This window comes from Vombatus ursinus, unplaced genomic scaffold (genome assembly GCF_900497805.2).
Source record: "Vombatus ursinus unplaced genomic scaffold, bare-nosed wombat genome assembly UNPS02014807.1, whole genome shotgun sequence".
NCBI classification, from domain to species: domain Eukaryota; kingdom Metazoa; phylum Chordata; class Mammalia; order Diprotodontia; family Vombatidae; genus Vombatus; species Vombatus ursinus.
Window position 1 is genome coordinate 36,944,034 of NW_020954585.1, and position 27,856 is coordinate 36,971,889.

At 37.5% G+C, this 27,856-nt stretch overlaps 2 protein-coding genes across 4 annotated transcripts in view; one reads left to right on the forward strand and one right to left on the reverse strand.

The window, feature by feature from the left end:
- Positions 1-5,717, reverse strand: part of EPB41L4A (erythrocyte membrane protein band 4.1 like 4A) — a 178,186-nt gene extending 172,469 nt beyond the window's left edge. Inside the window, exon 1 of one of the 2 annotated variants that reach the window (XM_027874746.1) lies at positions 5,243-5,717. In XM_027874746.1, coding sequence (XP_027730547.1) covers positions 5,243-5,341 — 99 coding nt within the window. In that variant the 5' untranslated portion in view covers positions 5,342-5,717. The remainder of the gene's footprint in view (positions 1-5,242) is intronic. The other variant, XM_027874748.1, reaches the window with a different exon arrangement.
- On the forward strand, positions 5,704-17,251 carry LOC114052240. 2 transcript variants are annotated; one of them, XM_027874749.1, is made up of 2 exons: positions 5,704-6,977; positions 16,214-17,251. In XM_027874749.1, exon 1 carries the CDS (start codon positions 5,718-5,720, stop codon positions 6,582-6,584), a length of 867 nt encoding a protein of 288 aa, XP_027730550.1. In that variant the 5' UTR covers positions 5,704-5,717; the 3' UTR covers positions 6,585-6,977; positions 16,214-17,251. The 2 variants fall into 2 exon arrangements, with proteins under 2 accessions (XP_027730550.1, XP_027730551.1); XM_027874750.1 differs by having other exon boundaries at positions 16,218-17,251.
- The last annotated feature ends 10,605 nt before the right edge of the window (positions 17,252-27,856 follow it).

Sequence of the window (27,856 nt, forward strand, 5' to 3'; positions counted from 1 at the left end):
TTACCAATGGTCTCTTAGTTGACAAATTCAATGGCGTTTTCCTCAATCCTCATTCTCCTTCATCTCTCTGCAGCCTTTGACACTGCTGATCACTCTCTTCTCCTTGATACTCTCTTTTCCCTAGGTTTTCTATACACCACTCTCTCCCGGTTCTCCTCCTACCTATCTAATCTCTCCTTTTCAGCCTTCTTTGCTGGATTCCTTATAGGGATCACACCCTCTAACCATAGGTATCCCTCAGTGTTCTATCCTGGACTGTCTTCTCCCTATCTACTACTTCACTTGGTGATCTCATCAGCTTCCATGGATTGAATTGCCATCTCTATACTAAGGATTATCAAACCTACTTATCCTGCCCCAAACTCTATTAATCTCCACTCTTGCATCTCCAGCTGCCTTTCAGACATCTCAAACTGGATGCCAGTAGACATATTAAACTCAACACGTCCAAAAGAGAACTTATTATCTTTCCCCTTAGTTCCCCTCACTCCCCCCGCCCGTTACTGTAGAGGACAATACCATTTTCTCACTCCCTCAGGCTCACAACCTGGGAGTTATTCTGATTTCCTCACTACCTCTTATCTGTCTACCATATACACTCACTACCTCTTATCTGTCTACCATATACAATCTGTTGCCAAAACCTGGCATTTTCACCATTGCAACATCTCTCAAATATGCCTCCTTCTCTCCTCTGACACTGCCATCGCTCTACTGCAGGCCCTCATCACCTCACACCTGGACTATTGCAATAGCCTGCTGGTGTGCGTGCCTGCCTCAAGTCTCTCCCCACTCCAGTCCAACCTCCATCCAGTTACCAAAGTAATTTTCCTAATGCACAAGTCCAAACATATCATCCCCCTACTTGTTAACTCCAGTGGCTCCCTTATTTCCTCTAAGATCAAATATACAATACCCTATTTGGCATTCAAAGCCCTTTATTACCTAGCCTCCTCCTACCTTTCCTTGTCTTCTTACACCTTACTCCTTGTCACATACTCTTCAATCCAATAACACCAACCTCCTGGCTGTTCCATGAACAAGACACTCCATCTCTTGACTTTTGGCATTTTCTCTGTGTCCCAAATGTCTGGAACAGTCTCTCTCAACTTTGCTCACTGATTTCCCTGGCTTCCTTTAAGTCCCAACTAAAATCTCATCTTTGACAGGAAATCATTCCCAACGCCTCTTAATTTTAGTGCCTTCCTTCAGTTAATTGTTTCCTATTTATGCTGTATATAGCTTGCTTTGTGTATATTTAGTTGCATGTGGTCTCCCCAATTAGATTATAAGTTCCTTGAGGGAAGGGAATGCCTTTGCCTCTTTTTGTATCTTTTTCTATTTGCTTAGCAAAGTGCCAGGCACACACACAACAAATTAATAAATGTTTACCGATTGATTGTATTTGTATGAGAAGTAGGCTATTGCAACACATAAAAAGTCTACCAGGAAACTGGGATTTGATACTAGGCACTGACACATAATGGCAATGTGACCCTGGGTAAGTCATTTAACCTCTTAGTTCTTTAGGCAATTCTCTATGATTATTAAGTAGCAAAGAAGGTGTCAACTAGTCTTTAAAGAGGGCGTTTCCTCATCCAGGGATCCCCAATAAAATGAAACCAGAGGTCCAGGTCCTAGCCCAGTTGTAAAATTATGTATGTATGTATATGCTATCACTACTAATAAAATATGTGACAGCAGCATAAGGGTAGAAGTTGTTGCATTTTTATTTTGCACTACCAATTCTTAATTTAAACCCTATGTCAATAATCAAGTTTTACAGGGAAAAAAAATACTAAAAGCCTAAATAATTCACAAAGTTCTCTTTCAACTTGCTTTGTTTTAACTTATTGCACTTATCTTTTCTTCTAAATGATCACACATCACAACTTTAATGTAAGCACATTTATTTAAGAACTATTCAAGAAATCACTAAAATTCACTTTTTTGAGGGAAAATATTACTAATTTTAATTCAAATGCCTGTCCTTGTTCTACCCACAAGAAGTAGAATTTGGCTACAGATCCTTTTCAAAATTGTGAATATTTGGGAATACTTTGAAAATTGTCAATTCCTGTTCAGAAAATAAAGCTAAGTTGATTCATATAGTCATTAGTTTTACTTTGCCTTATAATTACTGAATTATAATCATTCAATAATATTAAGGCATTGAGGTATTGAGGAAGCCAGGTGGTGAAGCAGAGCAGACTGGGCCCAAAATTCAAATCCAGCCTCAGATACTTACCAGTTTTATGAATCCTTGATCAGGCCCTTGTTTGCCTCAGTTTCCCCAACTGTAAAAAACAGATAATAGCACCTACCTCTAGGGTGGTTATGAGGCTCAAATGAGATATTTTAAAATGCCAGCTAGTTATGTATTTTATTATGCAAATTATATGTTAGAAAACTACAATAATAATTCTTAACTCCCAAACTTTAAAATTCAGCCAATTAATAAGTTAATTAAATCTAGTAAGAACATTAACTACAACTTTTTTACAAAATAAAATAGGAGAGAAGTTGAAGAAAATTTGTGTCAATCTACAGGAGACAAACACTTCCTAAAGATAATGTGCTACAGGTAGGCAAGTACTTAGTTAATGCTTTTCATGGCAGTAATATAGTGTGTGTTTTATTTCGACAGACATTTGTGTTAAACATATGGCCATCAGAATAATGGTGACATGCTTTTGTGATACTAAAATGGGCTTAGCCTTTTGAGAAGTGATTAGTTCTAACAAAAGCCTACTTAAATTATTGTTTACCTAAATGGCATATATCCAAATTTTGCAACAGCATTACAAAAGGGTTTATTGCTTTTGAATCACTAACCAATTTTTAAACTGTTTGTTGTACAAGATAAGCACCATCAAGTTTTTTAAAGCAATTATGAAATCCGGTATTAGATTCATATTTCTTTCAGAAAATTATCCCATTAGATCAGAGCCCTGTATTGCTAACATAACAAAATTGTACATATATATATATATATATATATATATATATATATCTCTATGTAGTGTGTGTTTGTGTGTGTGTATGTGTGTATGATATGCAGTTTAAAAAGTTAACTGCAGAAAAACTGAGACTAGAAAATATCCATGTTGTTTCTGGATAAGGTACTCTAATTTTTTAACCTCACAACATAAGAAAACATTGGTGTTTTCAGCATTCAGAGGACTATTCATTTTGTTTATGTATCTGTTAGGCCAATACAACAGACCATATAATGTTTCTCCCTACTGGCAAGTCAAGGTTTTCTGTTTCTGTCCAACCGGCATGATACTCTTTGAAGCAGAAAGGAGGAAGCATTTACTACCCAAGGAAACATAACTCCACTAGATAGTTTTATTTATCTTTGCTTTAGTCACTATAGCAATGAGGGACAAGATGCTGTCAAATTGTTTTCTGCCACAGAAAGGGTTAATTTAATTAATTTAATTTAATAATTAGTGTAGTGTTTCAGTAGTGGCTGTTCTTTTTTAAGCAGCAATAGCATCACACCTATTAGATTTGAATCCTAACCACTTTTTAATAGTAGTATCAATGCTGATGTTTAGCATTTAGAAATCATTTTCCACAAGTATTCATAAAACCTGTGAAAAGAGTTTCCTGACATTCAAAGACTAACTGTGCTGGCCTGAAAGTCTGAAATTTTCATTTTTCAGAAGACAGTCCTGAGAAAAGTTGATCTGTTATATTAAAAATGAGCACCTCTTTCATCTAGATAATGATATTGTATTAGATGTTTCAAAACTGAAAGAAAAAAAGAGCATTTATTCTGAGTCACATAAACCTAATAAAGTAGAGAAAACACTGGTTTTCGAGAATAGGGTCTAAATCTGGAAAGGACCTTAGAGATCATATAATCCAACTCCCTCATTTTTAAAATAAGGAAACCACACCCCAGAGAAATTAAGTGAATTCTCTAAGGTCTCATAGATATGAGAGGCAGAGTGAACCTAGGTCCTTCACACCAAATCCACTGCTGTTATACCATACTGCAGCCTAAATTCAAATCCGTGGCTCTTCCACTTACTACTTCTGTGGGCAGACCACTTCACCTAGATGGACCTCAGTTTTCTCATCTGTAAAAGGGGTGGGGGAAGGGTGTTGAAGTAAATTCTTATTAAGGTCCCTAGCAGTTTTAAATCCTCTGATATCCTAGATTAGATGTGATCTCCAACAGACCAGGGACCATATCTTTTCTAAATTTTGCATCTCCTACAAAGCCCAGCACAGCCCAGTATGCCCAGCATACAATAGGCAATTAGCATCTGTTGAACTTTTAAAAAGCTATTCACAAGCACTGTTATAAGATACGTGAAAGATAAATAAGTGCAAAAGTTTACAAATGACATTCATAAAGATACATCAGTACTAATGAAATAGATCTCTGTTTATATTCCCTGTGTATTTGGGTTTTATAAATTTTAATAGTGTAGTAGTTGCCTTTCATTGACCTACAACAGAAGCAAAGTTTTGTTTCTCTCCTAAAACAAAAAGGGGAAACCAACCCGTGAGCAGCACTTAACTTGGTAAAGAATTCACGCATTTGACACACAACGTTGTGGCACTGACCTCTTACTTTACAGAGGAAACAGAGACTAAAAAGTTAAGTGACTTGTCCAGGATCACACGCATATTAACCATTAGAGGTGTGTGAGTGGGTGGGATTAGATTACTTGATGAAAGATTAATATTTTTGTAAGTTCAATACTTTAGGTTACCACCCTTGCATCCCAGGCAACAAACTAACACCAACCCAGTGTGAGAATGAACTAGCAGTTCAAACAATAAACTCACGGAGGAAGAAGCCATGATAAAATAGTTCAGAAGATAAAAAAGTTCAGAAGTCAACACACACACACACACACACACACACACACCGTGTGATGCATGCAAATATGTGCCCGCGATTCCGTTCCTTCGGGGGAGGCGAGCATGTTTTAGACTATAAGATTCCATTCGAATTTTTCATAGGGCAGTAGATGGTTGCTACTGACTGGCAATTCAATGTTTGCACCATCATTTTTTTTTTCCACCTTAAAAACGAGATTCAAAATTAAACCGACTTTGACATGGTCATCAGAAGACTGTGAAGAATAGCCCCGACAACATCGTATTTCCAACATTTACCAACACCCACCCACCTATCCCTATGGCTCCATACTAGACAAAATCCTTGGACCACAAGTGCCCCAGTAACTCTAATCTAAACAAAACCTGCTTGGCTTACCTTGATCCCTTGCTGTTGGGTGGTGAGAATTAACTTTGACTCATCCAAGAGCAAAACTTCGCAATAAAATTCTTCCTGAACGGCACAGAAACAACCCATGTCTGCTTTTGACGTCTGCTAGAGGAAAGCAAGAAAACAGACACTGGCTCTGGAATCACCCCCTCCCTACAAGGAGGCTCTGATCTGTATTATCCTGTGCCAAGGACAGAAAAGGGGGCAAGTAGTTCGTAGAGGATTTTCCAGTCCACAGTTCACGAAAGGCCCCAAGGACTGGTTAGGTCGTCCCTGTCTTTGGTGTCAAAAGTCACCAGGGGACCCAGAAGCTTCAGCTGAATTGCACCGGCAAGACCGACTATCCCCGCACATCCTGGGTCTCCAGCAGCAATCTTCTGAAGTCGGGTGAGGAGGAGGAGAAGGAGGAGGGGCGTAGGGGCACGGGTGAGAAAAGCTTCTCCTGCAATCCTGGGAGAAACGAATGTCTTACAGCAACTGGGGAGAAAGAAAGACAAGTGCTGGAGTCCCTCGCTGGCCTTTCTCTTCTCTCTCCTTCGACTTCCAGGGCGGACAACTAGGTCTGGTCCACCTGGCCCAAGTGAGTGAGTCCACCGGGGCGGCTTGGGCTCCTCCTCTCCCTCACATCACCCTCGGCCGCCGGTGCCCGGGCTCTGGGTTTCCGCCCCGCCCAGCGGCGGCCCAGCTGCCAGGGTGGCTTCACCTCACACTTAGGGACAGAGAATGGAGGGCGGGAGCTGGAGGCCCGTGTTTCTTTTGTGTAGGGGACACCGGGGTCTGCCAGAAAAGGGAGGCGGCCGAGGCTACGGAAGAGAGAACAAGGGGTAGCGCGGCTGGCCCAGCTCAGGTGTGCACAGGGACTGTCCGGTGCAGGCTCCCAGGTGACTGGCCTGGGGAGGGCTTGTCAGAGCCGAAGGGCGGGGGAAGCTACTCTTGTCGTCTGGCTGAGGAGCTCAAGTGCATGGTCCTGTGCCAACCTGCTCTGTCCAGGCAGGAGAAAATCTCCCGGGCTCTACGTCCGCCACAGCTCGCGGACCTGGACACTGGGAGGACAGAGCCAGCTTCTGAAAGACCTGCGGCTGTCCGGCTGCAGCGGGGGAGGACAGAAGCACCTTCCTCAGCTTCGCCCGGGGGTAGTCCCAGAGCCCGAGACGCGGGGGGACCAGCCCGGAGGCTTGCACGAGTTCCTGGGGAAAGTTCTCTCCCAGGCGAGATGGGGGCGATTCCGGGAGCCAGGGGCCCTCCCGCTGGGAAGACAAGCTCAGGATCTGAGAGCCAGGTCGTTTTTCCTGCAGCCCCAGAGGCCCTGGCTGGGAGCGGAGGACAATGAAGGAACGGGTGGCCTCTCGCCGAAGGGCTAGTCTGCAGCTGAGAGCGATGAGTCAGTCGGCCTTGTCCCATCTAAACCTGTGGTCCAGCTGGGCTCCAGGACGGTCACTTGTTCAGCTGTGACCGTTTCCAGAAGGTGAAGGCTGGAGCGAAGCAGAGGGGCAGGGTCACAGTGAATAAAGCTCAGCGCTGCACCCCAGCACTCCACGCCCTTCCAGCCTCCAGCAACAATCCTGGACCCGTGGGCACACTAGCTCTGAAGCAGCAGTGACCCCTGGTGGGTCCTGGGAATCGGGCAAAGACTGGAACAGGTGCAATTTACTGATTAAAACAGACATGTTGGAAGCAAGTTAACGAATAATCAAAGCTTTATAGGAGGAGTGAATCAAATAAGGTAGGGAATTTTTTAAAATGTGCCTCTTAACATTTCCCTAGTTAAATAGTGCCAGTTTAGCTAAATGTGTGCTCTGGGTCATAAAGGCAGAAATAAAAGAATAATAATGGAAACTTTTGCCACTTTTAACAGTTCCCTACAACACTGACTAACCAAAAAAGGCCTAACCTTTGTGGAGGAATATTTGACCCATAAAATTGAAAATAATCCTAAAAATGCATTATAAAACTGCAAACTTTTGCTTGGGTTCTACCTGATCATCCGAAAATCGCAGCCATCTTCCAACACTTAACTCCTGTGAACTTGCCAGATTTTAAATTTATTGGCAAAACCTGAATCCATGCAATAGGCACTTGATTTAAAGCAAGTTTTGCCAAACTCTGATGCACAAATAGGCACTATAAATGGTACTTGTCCATGCTTTTATATACCTTTAGAGTGTAAGATTAGACTTTTTTAATATTATTTTTCCTTTACAAAATACTATGTTTAATTACATAAGAATCATATCAGAAACCCATATAATAATTATATACAATTTCTCTAGACAACAAAAAACTCAAAGTCCTTGGTTTTTTAGGTATTTGTTTTCAAGGTATTGTGTTACTGTCACATGTCTTAAATTGTGCTACTGCCACATGCCTTAAATTCCTATAATTTCTTCATTTTCATTATCAGTAGTAGGGGAAAGAGGAGAGGAAAGATAGTTGCAGAATTTTCATACTAATAATATGATTCTCAGAGGAAGTAATATTTATTTTTAATAATGATAATTTATGTCATTGAAAAAATGTAATGAGGAGCATTGTTTTCAATGACTAATAAATTAAAGAGAGTAAACAATTAAGAAAGTCATACTGGTTAGATCAAAGATAGAGTTTCCTTCTAATGAGTAAGTTTGGGTATAGTTTTCTCTACCCTAAATAATTAATTGAGTGGAGCAAATACAGTAGAGGAAAGCCACTGTGTAACAGAGAAACAAATCAAGAAAAAATAAACCATTTTCTTACAGAAGAGAAAAATTACATTTTTCTCCAACATGTGAATAGTATAATGTATCCACATGTACCTTGTTTTCATCTTCAACATTGAAAAAAATCTTCTTTGATCAGGATGACAGTTTATGACAGTGACTATCCACATTTCCTTCAAGATGTAACTCATGTAGGGGAGCATCTTCTACACGAAGCTTTTCTTCATTCCAACTGTTAGGGTACTCCCCACCAATGTGTACTTACTTTGTATAAACACATATACACACATATATACATATATATGTACATTTTGGCTTTCCCCCCAATGATATGTAAGTTCCTTGTGAGTAGGACTTATTTCTTTTTGAATTTCTATCCCCAGTACCTAACAGAGTACCTTGCCTATACCAGGTACATAATAAATCCTGGTTCATTGATTGTTTGACTTTAGTTTGATCTATTTAAAACTTGTTACTCAGCATAGTGATATAATTTCTCTTATACTATAAATCTTTTTAATTTTGATAATAGGACAAAACCTGGTGTACTTTACATCTACTGTCTAATTAAAAGTTGTATGTAATTATAAGAGTATACATTTTCTCCATCAGTGGAGACAACACATTAGGTATCTACTGCTCTAGAATTTGTTTAGAGCCATTTTTTACAGGTATTTGGTGGAGTTTGGGGGAGAACTCAAGCAAGTCACTGCTTTTACTCTGCCATCTTCCACATTAGGTATCTAACATAACCGTTTCTGATGTGCTATGTCAGAGGTAGAAGTGACATTATAGGAAAAAAAAAGTTTGAGAGAACAATTAGATTATACAAGTATACACAGAGGAGATGTATGCTGGGTAAACACAGTTTTAATAGTGTTGAAGAATTGATTTTCAAGATAGATGAACGGGGAAGATAACTGAATGCTTGAAAAATCATACTTTCACTGAAAAAAGAAGTGATAAAAAGAACATCAATAACTACCAATCTCTATGCCTGCTTTGCCCTCTATAAAATCTTTGTGAGAATGAATAATTATGTTTTATTAAATGCCAGAAGGAACAGCAAAAATAACACTGACAAAGATTATAACAATTTTACAGAAGTTTAACTAAGTTAAAAATTAATCACCGTAACATGGAGAGGAAAATAGCCCAGAAAATATTTTAGTGAGAAAATATCTAGCTTATTTGTGGTGGGAGCAACATTTACTATTAAGAAAACTGGAAGGTTCCTGACACAGACTAGTTTGTTGTTGTTTTTTTTTTTTCTAAAATAGTAATGAAACTATTGACCTTCTGGTGATGTCCATGTATAGAATTGCCTTTTGGATTGTTGGAAAAATGTTTGCTATGATCAGTGAGTTATCTTGACAAAACTCTAGTAGTCTTTGTCCTACTTCATTTTGTACTCCAAGGCCAAATTGCCTGTTATTCCAATTATTTTATAATTTCCTACTTTAACATTCCAATCCTCTATGATGAATATGACAACTTTTTTGGGTGTTATTTCTAGAAAATGTTGTAGGTCTTCATAAAACTGATCAACTTTGACCTCTTCAGCATCAGTGGTTGGAGTATAAACTTGTATTACTATGATGTTGAATGGTTTGCCTTGGATTCAAACAGATATCATTCTGTCATTTTTGAGATTGTACCCCAGTACTGCTTTTCTCACCTTTTTGTTGCTTGTGAGGGCTACTCCTTTTCTTCTAAGGTATTCTTGCCCATAGTATTAGATGTAACGATCACCTGAATTAAATTCACTCACTTCAGTGTTTCATCTTTCCACTTCCTGTTTGACCACATCTAGCTTGGTTCATAGATTTTACATTCCAAGTTCCTGTGCAGTATTGCTCTTAATGGCACCAGACTCTCTTTGAGTCACCAGACACATCCATAGTTGAGTATCTTTTCAGTTTCGACCCAGTCACTTCACTTTTTCTGGGGTTATTTGCAGCTGTCCTCTGTCTTCCCTAGTAACATGTTGGACACCTTCTGACCTGAGGGGCTTATCTTCTGATGTTGATTTTAATAGTAACATAAGGTTCATTGGTGCAAGAAGAGGTAAAGACAGGGATAGCAGGTACTAAGATGATATCAGGGTCAGGAAACACAAAAAGATCTTTCTGTGAATCAGACTGTTTCCCACACCCTCCTCCCCTTCACTGTAGGTCTGAACATTTTTGGAATCTTTGTTTGGGTCTGCTTAGGATTAAGTTCATCCTTGTTTCTCAGGTCCCATTTTTTCTGTCTATATTCACTGGCCAGGTGTCCCTTTCTGCCACCAAAAAAAACATTCTAAAGGTTTGTGGTTCCTCTTCATTTTGGACTTGCAAGGAACTGGAGGTGGAGCAATTGCAAAAACATTCTGTGTTTCTGGTTGTGTTTTACTTTTTCTTTTAAAAATTTTTTAAAAAATGTTTTTATTTAAAATTTTGAGTTCCAAATTCTACCCCTCCCTACTTCCCTCCCCTCCCAGCTCCTTGAATCAGAAAAATCTTATACATGTGCAATTATGTAAAACATTTCCATATTAGTCATTTTGTACAAGAAGACTTGAATAAAAGAAAAAAATGAAAGAAAAGAAGTGAAAAATAGCATGCTTCAGTCTGTATTCAAACAATATCAGTTCATTCTCTGGAGGTGAATAGTATGCTTCATCATTCATTAGTCCTTTGGGATTGTCTTAGATCATTGTATTGCTAAGAATAGTCAAGTCATTCACAATTCTTCATTGAACAGTATTACTGTTACTGTGTACAATGTTCTCCTGGTTCTGTTCACTTCACTATGCATCAGCTCATGTAAGTCCAGGTTTTTCTGAAATCATCCTGCTTCTTATTTCTTATAGTGCAATAATATTCCATTACAATCATATACCAGTTTGTCTAGCCATTCCCCAATTAATGGACATCCCTTTGATTTCGCATTCTTAGCCACCACAAAATTAGCTTCCATGAATATTTTTGTACAAACAGATCCTATTAGGGCAGTGAGGTGGCACAGTGGATAGAACACTGGCCCTGGAATCAGGACGATCTGAGTTCAAATCCCACCATAGATACTTGACACTTACTATCTATGTGACCCTGGGCAAGTCATTTAACTCAGATTGCCTTGGGGAAAAGAAAACAAAAAAAGACAAATAGATCCTTTTCCCTTTTTTTTTTTTTGCTGTCTTTGGGATATAGACCTAGCATTGGTATTGCTGAATCAAAGGGTATGCAGTTTTATAGCCTTTCGAGTATAGTTCTAAATTGCTTTCCAGAATGGTTGAATCAGGTCAGAACTCCACCAACAATGCATTAATGTCCTAGTTTTACCACATCCCTTCTAGCATTTAGCATTTTCCTTTTTTGTCATATTAGCCAATCTGATGGTGGTACCTCAGAGTTGTTTTAATTTGCATTTCTCTAATCAATCATTTATTTAGAGCATTTTTTCATATGACTATAGATAGCTTTGATTTCTTTGTCCAAAACTGCCTGTTCATATTTTTTGAGCATTTATCAATTGGGGACCATGCTCTCTTAATTTGCTTATAGTATCACCCTTTATATGTAAATTATGTACCCATTTCAACCTTACCCTGGTGAATGTTGGTATATTATACCTGGTTCCTGCCATACTGTTTTCTAGTTTTCCCAACATTTTTTGTCAAATAATGAGTTTTTTGTTCCCAAAGCTTGGATCTTTGGGTTTATCATATACTAGATTACTATAGTCACTTACTATAGTGTAATTTGTACCTAATCTATTCCACCGATTTACCACTGTATTTTTTAGCCAGTTACCAAATTGTTTTGATCATTGCCACTCTATAATACAATTTGAGATCTGGTATGGCTGGACCACCTTCTTTCGCATTTTGTTTTCATTGATTCCTTTGATATCCTTGAGTTTTTGTTCTTCCAGATGAATTTTGTTATTTTTTCTAGCTCTATAAAATAAATTTTGATAGTTTGATTGATGTAGCACTGAAAAAATAGATTAATTTAGGTAGAATTATCATTTTTATTATATTAGCTTGACCTACCCATGAATAATTGATATTTTTCCAGTTGTTTAGATCTGACTTTATGTGAAAAGTATTTTATAGTTGTGTTTATATAGTTTCTGGGTTTGTCTTGGTGGGTAGACTCCCTAGTATTTTACATTGTCTATGATTATTTTAAATGGAATTTCTTTTGTATCCTGCAACTTTGCTGAAGTTGTTAATAATTTCAAGTATTTTTTAGTTGATTCTTTAGGATTTTCTAAGTGTAGCGTCACATCATCTGTAAAGATAGTTTTGTTTCCTCATTGCCTATTCTAATTCCTTTTTCTTCTCTTATTGCTATAGCTAACATTTCTAGTACAATATTAAATAATGGAAGTAATAATGGGCATCCTTGCTTCATCCCTGATTGTATTGGGAAGGCTTCTAGCTTATTCACATTACAGATAATGCTTGCGGATGGTTTTAGATAAATATTACTTATAATTTCATTACATATCATCACTTCATTACATATCATTACATATCATCAAGCTCCATTTTTCCTATGGTCTCTAGTATTCTGAATAGGAATGGGTGCTTTTTTTTGTCAAAGGCTTTTTCTGCATCTATTGAAATAATCATGATTTCTGTTAGTTTTATGATTGATGTGGTCACTTTTGCTGATAGTTTTCCTAATGTTGAACCCAGCCCTGCATTCCTGATATAAATTGTTTTACTTTTTCTAATCTCCTGTCCTTTATCTTTCTCATAAATATACAAAGCAATGCTCTTAAGTTCACTGATATTTTTCTCATTCCAACCACGACAGTTATTTAGTGAATGTCAGGCAGAGATTGGTTAGCAAAGGCAGTATTGAGAATTCTTGCATCTCTAGGGTTATTGGGTCCAGTCCTGCATATCACTTAGCACTTTTGCAGAGCCTATCATAAAATTGATAAGGGGTCTCTCCTTCCTCCTGTAGTTTCCTGAAATCTACTGCAATTATCTAGCCTGACAGAACATGTCTTCATTCTAAAGATAAAGATAAGTGCTTTTGTCTCTTGTACAAGCCTAGCAAAGTCAGCTGGAAGATTGGGTTCCCAGTTGGGATTCTGTATTGGCCGATTAGGTTGAGCTCCCTGGTTCTGACCTTGTCCTGCTGTGACCAGTCTATTTGCTGCTTCAATAACAGCAGTTTTTCTTTTTCTCCAGGGGAATAAAAGAGTGTCTAATAAATCTGCACTATCATCCCCAATTTGGATTGTAGCCTCTGAAGATTGATTGAAATTGGTTAATGATTGCAGTAGGGTTCTCATCAAATTTCGAGGTATTCCTTCTCCAAGTGGAGAGATCAGAAGGACTAAGGATGATGCATTCTGATGGATATATCCTTCTGTTGACTCATTATCTTTTCTCTGAAGGGAAAAATACCAGCAAGCGTTTTCTTATGTTTGGAATTAGATTAAGTAGGAGGGGGAGGAAAAGAGGGTAGAGCTTTGGGTTCTGGTATTGGGCATAACTATCTGATAATTATGCCCAACAAAACCAGTATTTCATTTGCCCAGGATATGACCCTTTAATTGCCATCCTTAACTTTTTGAGTATATGATAATCAAATGTTCCATATTGGGGCTGGAATGGTTTGTCAGTCAAATATCTGGTAGTCTTAGCCCAAATTTTGCTCAATTCAGTCATTCCTGGCTGAACTGGCAATTTTCCTTGGTCCTGGGCTTTTTATAATTGCTCTAATGGGGACCCAGCTGGGATAGTATTAGAATTTCCCACTATAAATTGTCTAGGGTTGTGCTCTCTTGTTTAGATCATTTAAGGAGGTGCTTTTTTTTTTTTGATGTGATCAATGTGCTATAAAATTTGTAAGGTCTTGCTCTGTTTATCATAGAAAATTAATTACTTTAGATCTGGACTTATTCATTTATTCAATAGACATATATTAAATGCAGATAAGACAGTACACAAAGTCAGGCCTGAAAGGAACAAAAATAAAAGCAAAAACAAAGATATATACACATACACATACACATACACACATACTCACTTATATATAAATAACATAATTTTTTCTAGGAGATTTAGAAATCAGCATCTTACCTGTCTTGTCTATTAAATTTATAACTTGCAATAGATAGTAAGGGCAGGATTTTCCTCACCAGTAGGAGAAAGTCTTCAGCCTGTGGCTAGGGTCCTGCTGCTTACCTAAGATTATTTTTCCTATTTCCTAATTATAATAATGTATTCACAATTGTATCAAGAAATAAGTTTAACTTGGTAATAATGTGAATTTCTTTTCATCTAATTTGCCAATTTGATTCACCCATTTAAAGTGCATTTTTAAAAGCAGGTAAAGATTTCTCATACTTTAAGAGATTTGAAAGGTACCTGATGAGGAATTCATGACCCTCAACTTTTTTTCCCAAATGAATTTGGGTACCTACTTCTTGAGGGTGAGATGATGAGATTAGCTGAAGCCTTTCTGGAAGTGATAAGATTAACATTTGCTGGACAATGAAATCAAAACTCTGAGCTACCAGCCTTGCCTGTGCATCCCTGATTGCATCTCCCTACCCATAGGGCATGATTCCTCTATAAAAATCCCTAGCTTCTCCTGGCTGGTTGGCCTTCTCCCTTAAGCTGCTGCCTTCCATAAGGGGCTGCTATCTACCCTAAGGAGAAAGGCACACTGGGTGAAACCTCAAATAAACAGCTTTATTTGATTTGAAGACAGCCTGAGCTTGAATTCTTTTAAGATGACACCAAGACACACCCCCTTGCACCTCAACATTTTGGTGGCACCTCAACAGTACCTATTTATAATTTAAAAAAAAACTTTTTACAGAAGGTCTTTTCTTCTCCATTAGTGTGAGGGAAAACTTCTCTAGTAGAGAACTCTTTCTAAAACTTTTTCTTCCTTATTAATGTAGAGAAGATGACTTTTCTTAACAAACCTGTTCTTTCCCAAATTGGAGGCTTACCGTAGACTAGAAAGAAAATGGTTCTGAACTGAGGACAGTCCAAATCTCCAAAACAGCTCTCTCTTGGGAAGTCCCTCCATGTACAGTCTTCACCAGAGAGCTGTCAGGGATGTTCCTCAGAGAGGGCCACTCATGGATGCCTAGAGTCAGTCCCTTATGTCCATTTGACGTCGCTAGTTGTAAAATTAATTATCTGAAATAAAATAAACGTAAGGCAAAAATTTCCAAGTATATTATTGATGGGATTGAGATCTGGACCCCAGAAAGGAAAAATCCAGAACTTTCCCACGTGGCCAAATCTATGGCATTTGCCTGAGGCCATAATCCCATCAACTGGCTTTTTATTGTGGCTACACCCAATCTCCCACAAATTTACAATAAAATTTAAAATTTCAGATGCATCATTTTAAAAAATATTTTTTTTGAAATGTTGCAAATTAAAAAGCAAACAAACCATTGAAGGGTTAATGAAAGTAGATTTCCAGGGGGGTGCTGAGTAATTTTTTTTAAAAGGGGCAGTAGGCCAAATAAGTTTGGGAACCTCTGCTCTAAATTATCTGTACCAAATGATAAGGAAAGATATAGGTCTTATCAATCTATTCACTTAATCTATAGGTATTATTTAGGCTAATGGGAATGCTTATGTTGGCTTATCTTAGCTGTTAGGGCTAGCTTTTTTCCAAAGAAGGAGACTTTATCCTTTATTTAAGATAAATCAAAGTAACTTAACCTTTTGAGAGAGTCCTATTAATAATTGGTTTCATCTTATGCTTATTGTATTATTTTAAAGATACAAATATATTCTAAATTATCTATCAATAAATGATAATTACTAATAGAGCTTAATCAATTTATTACTTTCTTCACTTTGAAATTAGTGGGATCACAGATTCATTTAAATATGTCAGACATTAGGGTAGGCACTGGGAACACAGACAAAAGTGACAAAAGAAGCTAAGGGAAACATTGAAATATGAAAACAAACAAGTTTATGAGGGAGACATGGGGTCCAGAGAGAAAAAGGAATAGGTTCTTGCCAGTCAGAGAAGGGAAAGATGTTTTTTAGCCTTCATATACATGTGGTCCAAGGTTCACACAGTGAGTTTGCAGTGACACAGTTCTTTGTAGATGTGCTGATGAAATTTGGGCATGTCCTCAGTATTTGATTCAAAAAAGTAAATGTTACCTTTTAAAGACTTTCAATAATATCTCTTATGCATGTATTAAAATAAAGATTTCTGAAAATATGCAACAACATAGATAATTCTAACAACTTTCTGTTAATATCAAGGCAGGCATGAAAGAAGAAGACCTGTTCTGAAGGAATTCTGAAGGAAGCTGAAGGAATTCCTCACTGGGAAATCAGTTGGTCAGGAAGCTACACTGCTGCCATGACATTCAAAGACAGTAGCAAGACATCTGTGGAACCTGAAGTGGCCATTCACCAAATTTGAATCACCCTCAATGTTCAGTTGCAAGGTTAAATCCTTCCAGAAGGTGTGCACTGACTTAATTAGAGGAGCCAAAGAAAAGAACTTGAAAGCAAAAGGACCTGTTTACATGCTCACTAAGATACTTCTGAATCACAACCTGAAAAATTCATTGCTGTGAAGTTTTAAAGATTTGATATAAATTCCAGATAAGAATCCACAAACTGCTTCATTGATGTGTGTAGTCTTTCTGAGATTGTTAAACAAGAAATCATTTAAACAGTAGATCACTTCTAGCAGCTTTGAACCAAGTGTAGAAGTTGAAGTCGCCATTGCAGATGCCTTGTGAAGACTGCTACTTCTCCCTTCCCTCTTCCCTCATCTCAAGAGACTGAAAACTCCTGTAGAAGACAGCATTTTAGTGGTAACTTGAAAGAAGCCAGGAAATCCAGGAAGTGGGGATAAAGATGGAGAGCATTCTCGGCATGGGAGACAGCCACTGAAAGTGCCTGGAGTTGGGAGGTAGAGTGTCTTTTTAAGAGAAGCAACAAGGAAAACATGGGGGGGGAGGGGGAGGCAGTGTAAGGTAAATGAAGACTGGAAAGATGAGGGGGGATTAGGTTCTAAATGACTCTGAATGTCAAAAAGAGGACTTATCTTCTAGTAGATAGAGAGACACCGGAGTATATTGAGTAGAATGGGTGACATGGTTAGACCTGTGCTTTAGATCAATCAATTTCGTGGCTAAGTGGAGGATAGATTAGAGTGGTAGGGACTGGTGGCAGGTAGAGTACCTGACAGACTATTACCCCATTCGTGAAAACCTCTATTCTGTTATAAAGACTTGACAAAAAAAAAAAGAGCCATTCCCCAAATTGATAAATTATCAAAGGATGTGATCAGTTTTCAGATGAAGTAATCAAAGCTATTTATAACCCTATGAAAAAAATACTCTAACTCATTATTGATTGGAGAAATACAAATTAAAACAATTCTGAGGTGTGACCTGTTAGATTAACTAATAGGACAGAAAAGGTAAATGACAAATGTTGGAGGGGATGTGGGAAAAATGAGACATAAATGCACTGTTGGTGGAGTTGTGAACTGATTCAACCATTCTGTAAAGTAATTTGGAACTATGTGCTATAAAACCATGCATATCCTTTGACCTAGCAATACCAGTGCTATATCTGTATCCCAGAAGAGATAAAAAACAAAAAGGAAAGGAACCTATATATACAAAAATATTTATAGCATCTATTTTCTGGGGGCAAAAAATTAGATATTGAGGGAATGCCCATCAATTGGGAAATGGCTGAACAAGTTGTGGTATATAATTATGATGGAATACTATTGTACTCTAAAAAATGATGAGTGGGATACTCTCAGAAAAACCTGGAAAGATTTGCATGGCCTTATGTGAAGTAAAGTGTACTGCGTACTGAGTAACAGCAATGTTATAAGATGATCAGCTGTGAGTGACTTGGCTATTCTCAGCAATACAACGACCTAAGACAACTCTGAAGGACTTAGGATCAAAAATGCTATCCATCCCCAGAGAAGGAACTGATGGTGTCTGAATACAGATTGAAGCATGTTTTTTTTACTTTATTTTTCTTGAGGGTGGGGTTTTTTTTTTGGTCTATGTTTTCTTTTACAACATGATCATTATAGAAATGTTTTGCATGACTACACGTGTATAACCTCTATCGAATTGTTTGCCTTCTTAGTGGCAGTGGGGGAGGTGGGGAGAAAGGAAGGGAGAGAATTTGGACCTCAAAGTTTTAAAAATGAGTGTTAGAAATTGTTTTTACATGTAACTGGGAAAAAATAAAATACTAAACCAAAGGTTAAAAAAAAATGAACAATTTAAATAAAAAGAAAAAAGAAAAACCTCTATTCTGAGGGCTAATCTTGAGTTAGTTTCCTCTCATCCTAAATAGGGAAGAACTATAGATTCCATGACTTTTTGTAGTCATACTCCCATGACAAGAGTCTTTAACCCAGGGAGAATCTCATCCACTCATGTCTGTCAGACTTGAGGGTGGGAGGTACCTGTCAAAACTTGAGCAACCAGACTGAAATGAAAAGATATTTATTAGTACACTAAGGAAGATTGCTCTCTGGTTGTAGTCTCAGTTTCTTTGGGTATAGATTGAGTTTTTACAGTTTTTTAGACTCAGAGTATACAACCAATCAGCAGCATTCTGCAGCAGAAAATAAATGGGGGAAACATGCAAAGTTTGGGGTAATGGAAGTTGCTAAAGGTCAAGTCTGTTCCTTATTTTAGGAAATGCATTTCTTTGTGGTTAGTCTTATCAGAATTTATAGGAAGTCTCTAAGATGGTAGAGATCTCTTTTAAAAGGGAGCCATTCTTGTTCATCCCGTTGTTGCCATTAAGGAGGGTAGTAAAGTGTAAACCCAACAGTTCTGTTTCCTTAGTCTCAAAGGTTACTCTCACCAGGCGAAACATGTTTTCCCCAAACTCACAGTAGGCAAGTTCATCCATCTCCAGAAGCCCCAGGCCTTAGCTTAGCTGACACCTAGAAAGTACTTAATAAATGCTTATTTATTTGACTTGACTCAAATAATACGCAAAATTTATAGAAATATAACCACAGCTACCTGCTTAGACAGCTGTTTCTTTGTTGTTAAATTAAAAGTGACCAAGTTCATTATTATTTTCACGCACAAGTAACTCCTCAAATTGCGTTCCATACTTGCTTAAAATCTTCAAAGGCAACATTAGTCAGATGAGCCATGGGCCATGAGCAGAAAGACTCAATCTCCTACCATTTACTTTGTAATAGACAAAGAGGTATTATTTTCAGGTTGGTTAAAACTCACGTCAAATTCCAGAATGAAGTAATGATGGTCTTTCTGTTGTTGAAAGTAAATAGAAAAGAAGCCAACTTTTTTCTTTAATAGACATTTTCAAAATTTAAAATTAAACTTTAGAATTGGTATTATTTTTAATCTAAATCATTCTTAGCATATTCAAATTAACTGAATCCAAATTAAAATTTTAGAAAGTCTACCCACTTGATCCCAAGTGGGAATTGTCAACTGCCCTTTCTTTTCCTCTAGGAGTTTCACCTTCCAGTTCCCTATTTACTGTAAACCTCATTTACTTTACAATATTGAAGACTAGGTATGATATTACATATTAGAAAATTAAGGAGTTTTGACTTTATCAGACTGGGGAACTTGCTCTACTAATCATTCTATGATTTAGTAGTTAAGCCCTAGGAAGTTGCCAGCAATAAGGGAAGTCAAGCTCAGTTTCACACATCTTGTAGGGTGAGAGGTAGAATTGGAACTCAAGTCTTTCCTGATTTAAAGCCTATCATTATCTATTAGGCCACGCCGCCTCTACCATGCTACAAATACAGATAATTTTTATAGTAATTTAGGAAATAGAAGACATAGAAACAGTTATATAGAGTATTTTAATTTGCCAATCCAAATTCTCTCATCTTAACATTCTTCCTGGCTTGTATAATAGATTCAAGTCACATGCAATGCCACTCTCCAAAGAGTTAAAATTGCAGATCATTCAATAGGTAATGGAGAAGGATGTGGTTTGCACAGAAGTGGTATGAAGGATATCGTCAGAGAAATATATGATCAGAAAAGGAAGTGAGATGAGAGATAATTAAGGAATAGTCCTTGCAGTCCATTGGTATTCATATCTCCAGAGTTTAGGTGTGTGCTGGAGTCATCTGGAAAAGCTCAAGAGGGCTGATTATTAAATATTCAGTTTAATCTTTGCACCTGAAAAATTGGCAAGTGCTACAAATCAGGGCTTGATAAACTGTTTTGTTGATTGTCTAGATTTAAGAAAGTGATGGAAAAATGTTAATAATGCAAATTAAACTTAAAAGTGGGTCAAAATATACTTTTTTGGGGGGGAGGGGGCAGAACTGGTTGTTAAACATTTACCAGCAAATCCCTGTTTGAGTTCCACTGGTATTTGTATCTCTAGAACATTAGGAGGAATTCATGGGAGGATATGGACAGCAATTGCTCAGGATAAGAAGGATGGTGGATTGTGATGTGCACTGCAGAAAGGGCATCAATATCAATGTAATCATAGCTCCACTGAAATATTGAAAACATATGTCATAATGAAGAAACCACTGAAGTGAGAATTAGGGAACCTAGCTTTGAATCCTGTATCTGTTATCAAAGGCTATTTCACCTTGGGAAATATCTTTTACCTCTCTGGGTCTCAGTAAACAAAGAGGTTGAAATAAATGGTCTCTAAGGTCCTTCCCAACTTGGAAATTTCCTGATGTTATACTGCTGAATTATCACAAAATTATTGGGAGATGACTTAGAGAGGTTTTTGCTGAATTCTTGTTATCCTTTTATAACTGAAATAATCATATCATTTAGAGAGGTTAAAAGACACATCCAAAGACAAAAATTAATCACTAAGACAATTAGAATATACCCAGGTCTTATACCACCCCACCTAGTATTTTTCCTATGATATTCAATATTTCATTCTAAACATCAGTCCAGGTCTTTCCCTGCCTAGCTTTTAGCTATCACTTTCTCTCCTCACCTTTTCCCCAACATCCTGCCCATACTCCCTAATTCTGGTTACATCTCCCCATCAATCACCTTTCCTTTAAAATTGCCTTGTATTTTATTTTGTAGATACTTGTCTGTGTACATGTTGTCTTCCCCAATAGAATGTAAGCTTCTTGGGGGCAGGGACTGCTCTATATTTATTTTTTTATGCCTGGCAAATTGCAGGCACTTAATAAATACTTATTGCTTCTTTGATATATTAAGTGATCAAATCTTGGCATTTGTTGAAATTAATTTTGTGTTGGTGTTATCTACTCTTCGTTAATCTGCATTGTAAATTAATTAAATTATAAATAAATAATTAAAATAATTAGATAAAATAAATCAAATAAATAATTAAAAGGATTTGTTTTGTGAGGTTTGGATTCAGTCAAAGGGCTGCACTTGAGGACCTACAGGGCCCATGTGGCCTCGAGGCCTCAGGATCCCCACCTCTGGGTTAGGTTACCATGGTAACTTAGTTAGTCATGAAGATGCATTCCATTGTAAAATGGAAACTAGTCCTCCTGATTCTAGTCTTTCCACTACACCGCACTGCCTGCCTTTATGATTTTATGAAGTTTAATTTATAGCACATATCAATTATGTAAGGCACCTTAAAGCACTATAATGTATAAAGAAAGAAATACAAACTCAATTATATGAAAAATACAACTTCACTGTAGACAGGAAGGGTTATGATGTGGTATTTGGTAGTTGATGGGGATAATAGGGAATAGTGGTGGTAGTGGGTGGATCAGTAATATTTTTTGCTGGCTAAAATACAGCACTAAACTATATGGTTGTTCTGCTGGCAGTAAACATCATAATAAAAGCAGGAACATGAGTCACCTGGGTGAGGAACAATCCATCAATCTATATTTTGGCCAATGCCAAGCTGGATGCTGCCTTGTCAGAGATGAGTAGCAACACTAATTAAATATGAGTCAATATTTAACCCATGGCCCAGAGGGGTCCCCCACCCCGGATTATATCTGTTCTCAGGATCCTATCCTGAAGGGTCAGTTTTCTTGTTTTATTGCCAAGAAAATCTCCAAATATAGCTTAAAAATAGCTTGAGTCTAAGTTTCTTTAAATGTGGTTAATGCAATCATCACTTGCATATAAACACTGCAGGTAATACATGCAAATTGGGCATAGGACAGACTATATTTTACTCCCAAGAATATGCAGAATACATGAAGCCTACAAATAGATACAGACTGCATCTGGAGCTCAGCCCATAAAATCACCTTCCAAGGCAGCTGAACTTGCTCCTGATGTCAGGGCAAGCCTTCATGAGTCCTTTTCCACAAGGAATTATAGTTTTCCCCAAGACTTATAATACTGGTTTAGGGGTCCCCCTGGAAAATAAACACACTTTAAGACCTGCTAAACAAGCAAGGCCCCCTTCCCAGTGAAGTGTTACATTGTCTGATTAACTCATTATAATATAAAGGGGGTAGTAAAGTCCAGATCTCCTGTTCTTCAGCTGTCAGGGCCATTCAGGTAATCCTCTTCATTTTTCAAGGCTGAATACTAAGTAGCTTAGGAACTAAATGAATACTCCCTTTCTTTCCCTGTTAGAGTAGGGACTGTTTTTAATTTGATTTGTATTTGTATCCTCAGCACTTAGCACACACCTGACACATAGTAGGAACTTTAATAAACATTTATTGACTGACTACATGGTCTAATAACTGAACACTTGAAATTAGGAAGCCTCAAACTTGGGATCACCTACAAAGCAAAACCCCAAGGCTGGTACTACCCAGGAAATTTTACTTTAATAACTTGAATGCTAGATTCTGAGTTCTTGCTGTCCATAAACCCCCAAATCTGACCTTCTCTACCAGGAAGTTGGAGTTGAGGAGTATTGTTCATGAACTCTCTCACAGCTCACTAGGCACATGTGTATAACTCTTCCACGTGTCTGTTCTGCAGAAAATCTATCAGTGCCTTGGCTATTGCCATCTCTTGAACTAGGAAAGCCTACTCTGAAGATCTCTCCCCTCGGACTAAATACAAGCCTATGCAACTCCGATGAGCTACTGCCCTAAAGAAGCCACTTCCAGTTCCTTCCCACCATCACTTCAACCCCACTCCTGCCCTTGGCAGGTTCTGCTGCAAGCAGGTCTGTCATTCTAAACTGGAAAAAGTCAAAATAGGCAAAAAGAAGAAAAATAGGCTGACTGAACTATTGCTCTGCTTTATCTAGGATAGTACAAAGTAATGGTTTCTATAACAAGAGACTGTGCCAGTCAACCAGTCATCTGAGTTGGGGGTGCAGGGGAGGGTGATGGGGAGATACAACCTAGCCAATGACAATTCAGTCAATGAAAACCAGTCAGAAATTGTTTGTGTCTCTTCAGTATGTTTTTCTTGGAAATTCCCAAATTCCTAATGGGGAGGTGACCTTGGCTGCCTCCAAACAAAGGTCAACCTCCCACAATCATATCAAGCTAATCAGGAAATTCTTCAAATTGATCAAGTCAGGGAAAGGGTGGAAGAAAATCCTCCTGGTACTGTATTTAAGCATTTAAAAAAATCTCATTTGATCCTTCCCGGGGAAGTAGGTACCATAATTATCCCCATTTGACAATTGAGAAAACTGGGGTAGACAGAGGTTAAGTGATTTGCCCGGGGTCACAAAGGCATCTAAGCTTGGATGTGACCTACAAGTCTTCCTGACTCTAGGCCCATTACTCTATTCACTGTACTACCTAGCTGCTTCAGTTAGGGGAGACTGTCAGTCAGGGAAGACTAACGTGACTGAAGATGCTTTGTCCTGTAACCCACGTGAGTCCAAAACTTTAGGAATACCTTTAATTTGGACCAATGTTGTCTCTCTATTGTGACATCTCTAGTCTTATACCTGCCTTCAGGCCAGGTTTTTCTGCATAAACCAGGATATTTTGCTTTCTTGTGACATGCAATTAAGTAGTTCTGTATGACTTAGGAGAACTAACCCTCAACTTGATGTACAGATAATGCTCATCTGTGTGACACGGGGGAATTGGCTCTCAGTGTTTGAGCCCTCCTCAGAGATATGTGTAAACTATTTCTTCTACTACCATAGTGGGCCTAGCTTTGGGTCTTTTCCCCAATGTCACACTCGTATCTGATTTGAGGAATCTAAACCTTCACTTGATGCCCAGGCATAGATAGACCAGTCATCAACGGCACAAAGATTATGAATCAGTATCATTTAGAACTGAAAGGTCTGATTATGATAACAAGACTATTGCTTCAGTTTTATGTATAGGTAAGAATCCAAGTATAGTTCCAAGCCTGAACCTCGATTGTTGTACTATTTCTTCACCTTCATTCAATAATGTCACAAGTTTATTATAGAGTTCCTCCATTTTGGATGGAGGATTGTAGATCAATTTCCAGATTCCATCTGTATCTTGTCTGATATTTTTAAGTGATGAAAATGGGTCTGGAAGTACATAGACAACTTCCTAAGTGGATTACCTTGGCCCTATTTCTATTATGGACTATCCTATTGTTCCCCAACTCTTTTATATTGTCTTTCAAACCTTTTATAACATCCTCATTCTTAAACCCAAAGTCTAACCCTTAAACATCAATAATCCTTTATAAATATTAACTTTCATAAGATGACAGTATTTTCCAAGCCACTCTTGAATACTTACACAACATCTGTCTATAATGCAAATATTTAAGCAATCCTCAAAGAGCAATTAAGCAACTGACTAGAAGAGTTGACTGATACCCCAACCAGTAAGTTAATAGTCAGCAAACATGTATCAATTCATTAATTTATAATAGGATTTTATAATTTATAACAATTGGAATTTATGATTATATATGTATATATATTTATCAGCAAGGGAAACATGCAAATAAATAAGTATACAACAATGGCATTCCACTTGTACTCCAATATGCAATTATATAACAGCATTTTTTTGGGGACCATCAAATAGCAAACATTAATATTCATATGCAATAGAGCAGCACATGTGTTCAACACAAAGAAGCTGATCAGGGATGAAAAATGAAAAGCAATGGAAATAAAAGGAAAAAAATAATTATCTGTAAAATAGCATTCAAGGAAAAAAATCCAATTACAACTTCAGGAAGAGAGAAGAAAATAAAGTATAAGAAAATAAAATACAAGAAATAAAATTGTACTTCAAAAGAAAATTGCAGGGCAGCTAGGTGGCACAGTAGATAGAGCACCGGCCCTGGATTCAGGAGGACCTGAGTTCAAATCCAGCCTCAGACACATAACACTTACTAGCTGTGTGACCCTGAGCAAATCACTTAATCCCGTTGCCTAGCCAAAAAAAAAAAAAGCAAAGGAAATTGAGGGGAAATACTGTGAAATGCAAAATTAAAATTAAATGTAGTATTCAATAATCTCCCTTTAAAATGGCCAATATTGGTCTAAATTCAACTTTAAACATTAAGTTGTAAAAGAAAATAAGTTAACATTACAAATAGAAAAATAAAAATTGAGAAAAAAATCAAGGTTAAATTGAAATTTTTTATAGTACAGGTTGTTTTTTGTCCTTTGTTTTTGAAGAGGATAAATGACATCACAGGATGATGTCTTGGCTTTCAATGAATTGTATTTAAGTGAGGCAGAGGTGAGCAAAGTTATCTGCCTCACTATTTCTTCTAGATTCATCGAAGTCCAATAGCAAGACAAAAAGTCAGGATGACTGGTGATGGCTCAGGGCGCAGTAGATGACCTTGGCATCTTTGATGTCTGACCAAGCTCTAAGTGCTTCACAGGACCTGCTTCAGCTGCATTCATGGCCATTGGAATCTGAGGTATATACCCAATGGCATCGATTGATGATGGTCTGTTGAGAACATTATGGAAGTGTTCAGCCTATCTCTCCAAGATCATGTCCTTATCACTAATCAATGTGGCTCCATCTGCCCTGAGTACTTGAGAACTCGAGATGCACCATAGGTCTTTGGCTCATAAACAGCCTGCAGCGCATTATAAATGTGGTTTGAATTATTACTATTGTTACTATTTTAAAACTGAATTTCATGGCGGGTAGCTAGGTGGTACAACAGATAGAGCTTTGGCCTTGGAGTCAAAAGGATCTGAGTTCAAATCCAGCCTCCAAAACTTGACACTTACCAGCTGTGTCACTCTGGGCAAGTTGCCTAACCCTGATTGCATCATCAAAAAAAAAAAGGGGGGGGAATGAATTTCATTGACCTTCTTACCAAGCTGTCTGGACAAATGACTCATTGTGACTTTTTCTGGATTTCCCTGTCTGGATCCAATCTGGTGTATTTTCTAGGTGTGAAAAAGTTTTATGGATGGGAGCTTAGCTTTATTGCTTCCTGCTACTCCACCATCTTGGCTTTGTCCTGCTACCGCAAAAATTGCTGCTATGAGTATTTTTATTGTACATTAGGACTTTTTTCTTATTAATTACCTCCTTTGAATATAAGCCTAGTAACAGAATCTCTGGATCAGAGGGTATGGTCTTTTAGTCACTTTATTTGCATAATTCCAAAATATTTTCCCTAAAATGGTTATACTGATTTATAGCTCTATAAGCAGTGTATCAGTGTGTCTACCTTCCTATAACACCTTTAATGTTGCATATTCCCATCTTTCAACCTTTAGATTGTATTGATTTGGTTTTATCTTGTTATTAGTTATTTGGAACATTCTTTCATATGGTTGTTACTAGTTGATAATTATTTTGGCAACTGTTCATATCATTTTACCATTTAATTACTGGGGAATTGATTTTGTTAAATTGCGCTAAGACTTTTGGGACACTCTAATCTACCTAACTGGCTATCTATCTGATAGTTGTCTATATAATCTTAGAAAGCAAACTCTTATTAGAGCATTTTGATACAAATTTTTTCCTCCATTTAATTGATTCCATTTTTATTCTAGATGCATTAATTTTGTTTGTGCAAAAACTTTTCAATTTCATGCAATCAAAATTATCAGTTTCATGTTTTGTAATTTCCTCTATTCCTTGTTTGGTTGAGACTGTATCTCTACCTCATAGATGGGAAAGATATTATGATTTGGTTAACTTCTAATTTTTTTATGGTATGATTTTTAATATTAAGGTTACATATCCATTTGAATTTATTGTAGAATATAGTGCATGATGTTGGTATAAGCCCAATTTATTCAACACTGCCTTCCAGTTTTCTCATCAGTTTTTGTCAGATACTGAAGTCTTTCCTATGTTATTTATGTTTTCTGGGTTAATTCCGCTTCCCAAGGAGGAAAATAACAAGGTGGTGCTAAGTGTTGGTGCTAGAACTTTTTGGCAATTAAAAACATGTTGCAGAAGTCATGCAAAAAAATTCGTTGATTAAAAAACAGCATTAAAAGCATTTTTAGCAAGGATATAACGTAGAGTCAGCTGAATGAAGTTCCCTTTTCTTTGCATTTGTCATCATGGCTCACCTGTTAGGAGTATGTCTAATGCAAACGCCTCCTGGTGGTATTGGTTTTTTGTACTTAGGTGACTAAGAAGCTACAGCAACAGCCTGAAACTTAGTTTCCAGGTCACACTAATGTGTGGACAACATCAATGCTTTTTATGGAAAAAAATAGCCCACTCTACCTGGTAAGGACCTTAGTTGATGCTGTCCACCCCACAGCTTGCCATGAAAGGGAAGACGGTTTAGGAAGTTAAGCAATGAAGACTGGATTGAAACAGGAGTTAGAAGTGGGAACAGAGTTCATAATGGACCAAAAAGGTCCAGGAAAGCAGTTGTAAGCTAACATTTCTTAATTTTTTAAATACTTTTTCAGTTGGAGAGGGCAGTGGGAAGGAGAGAGAATAAATGGCTGCAAAGATTATGATAATGATGATGACAATGAAGATAGATACACAGATAGAGAAAGATAGATAGATAGATAGATAGATAGATAGATAGATAGATAGATAGA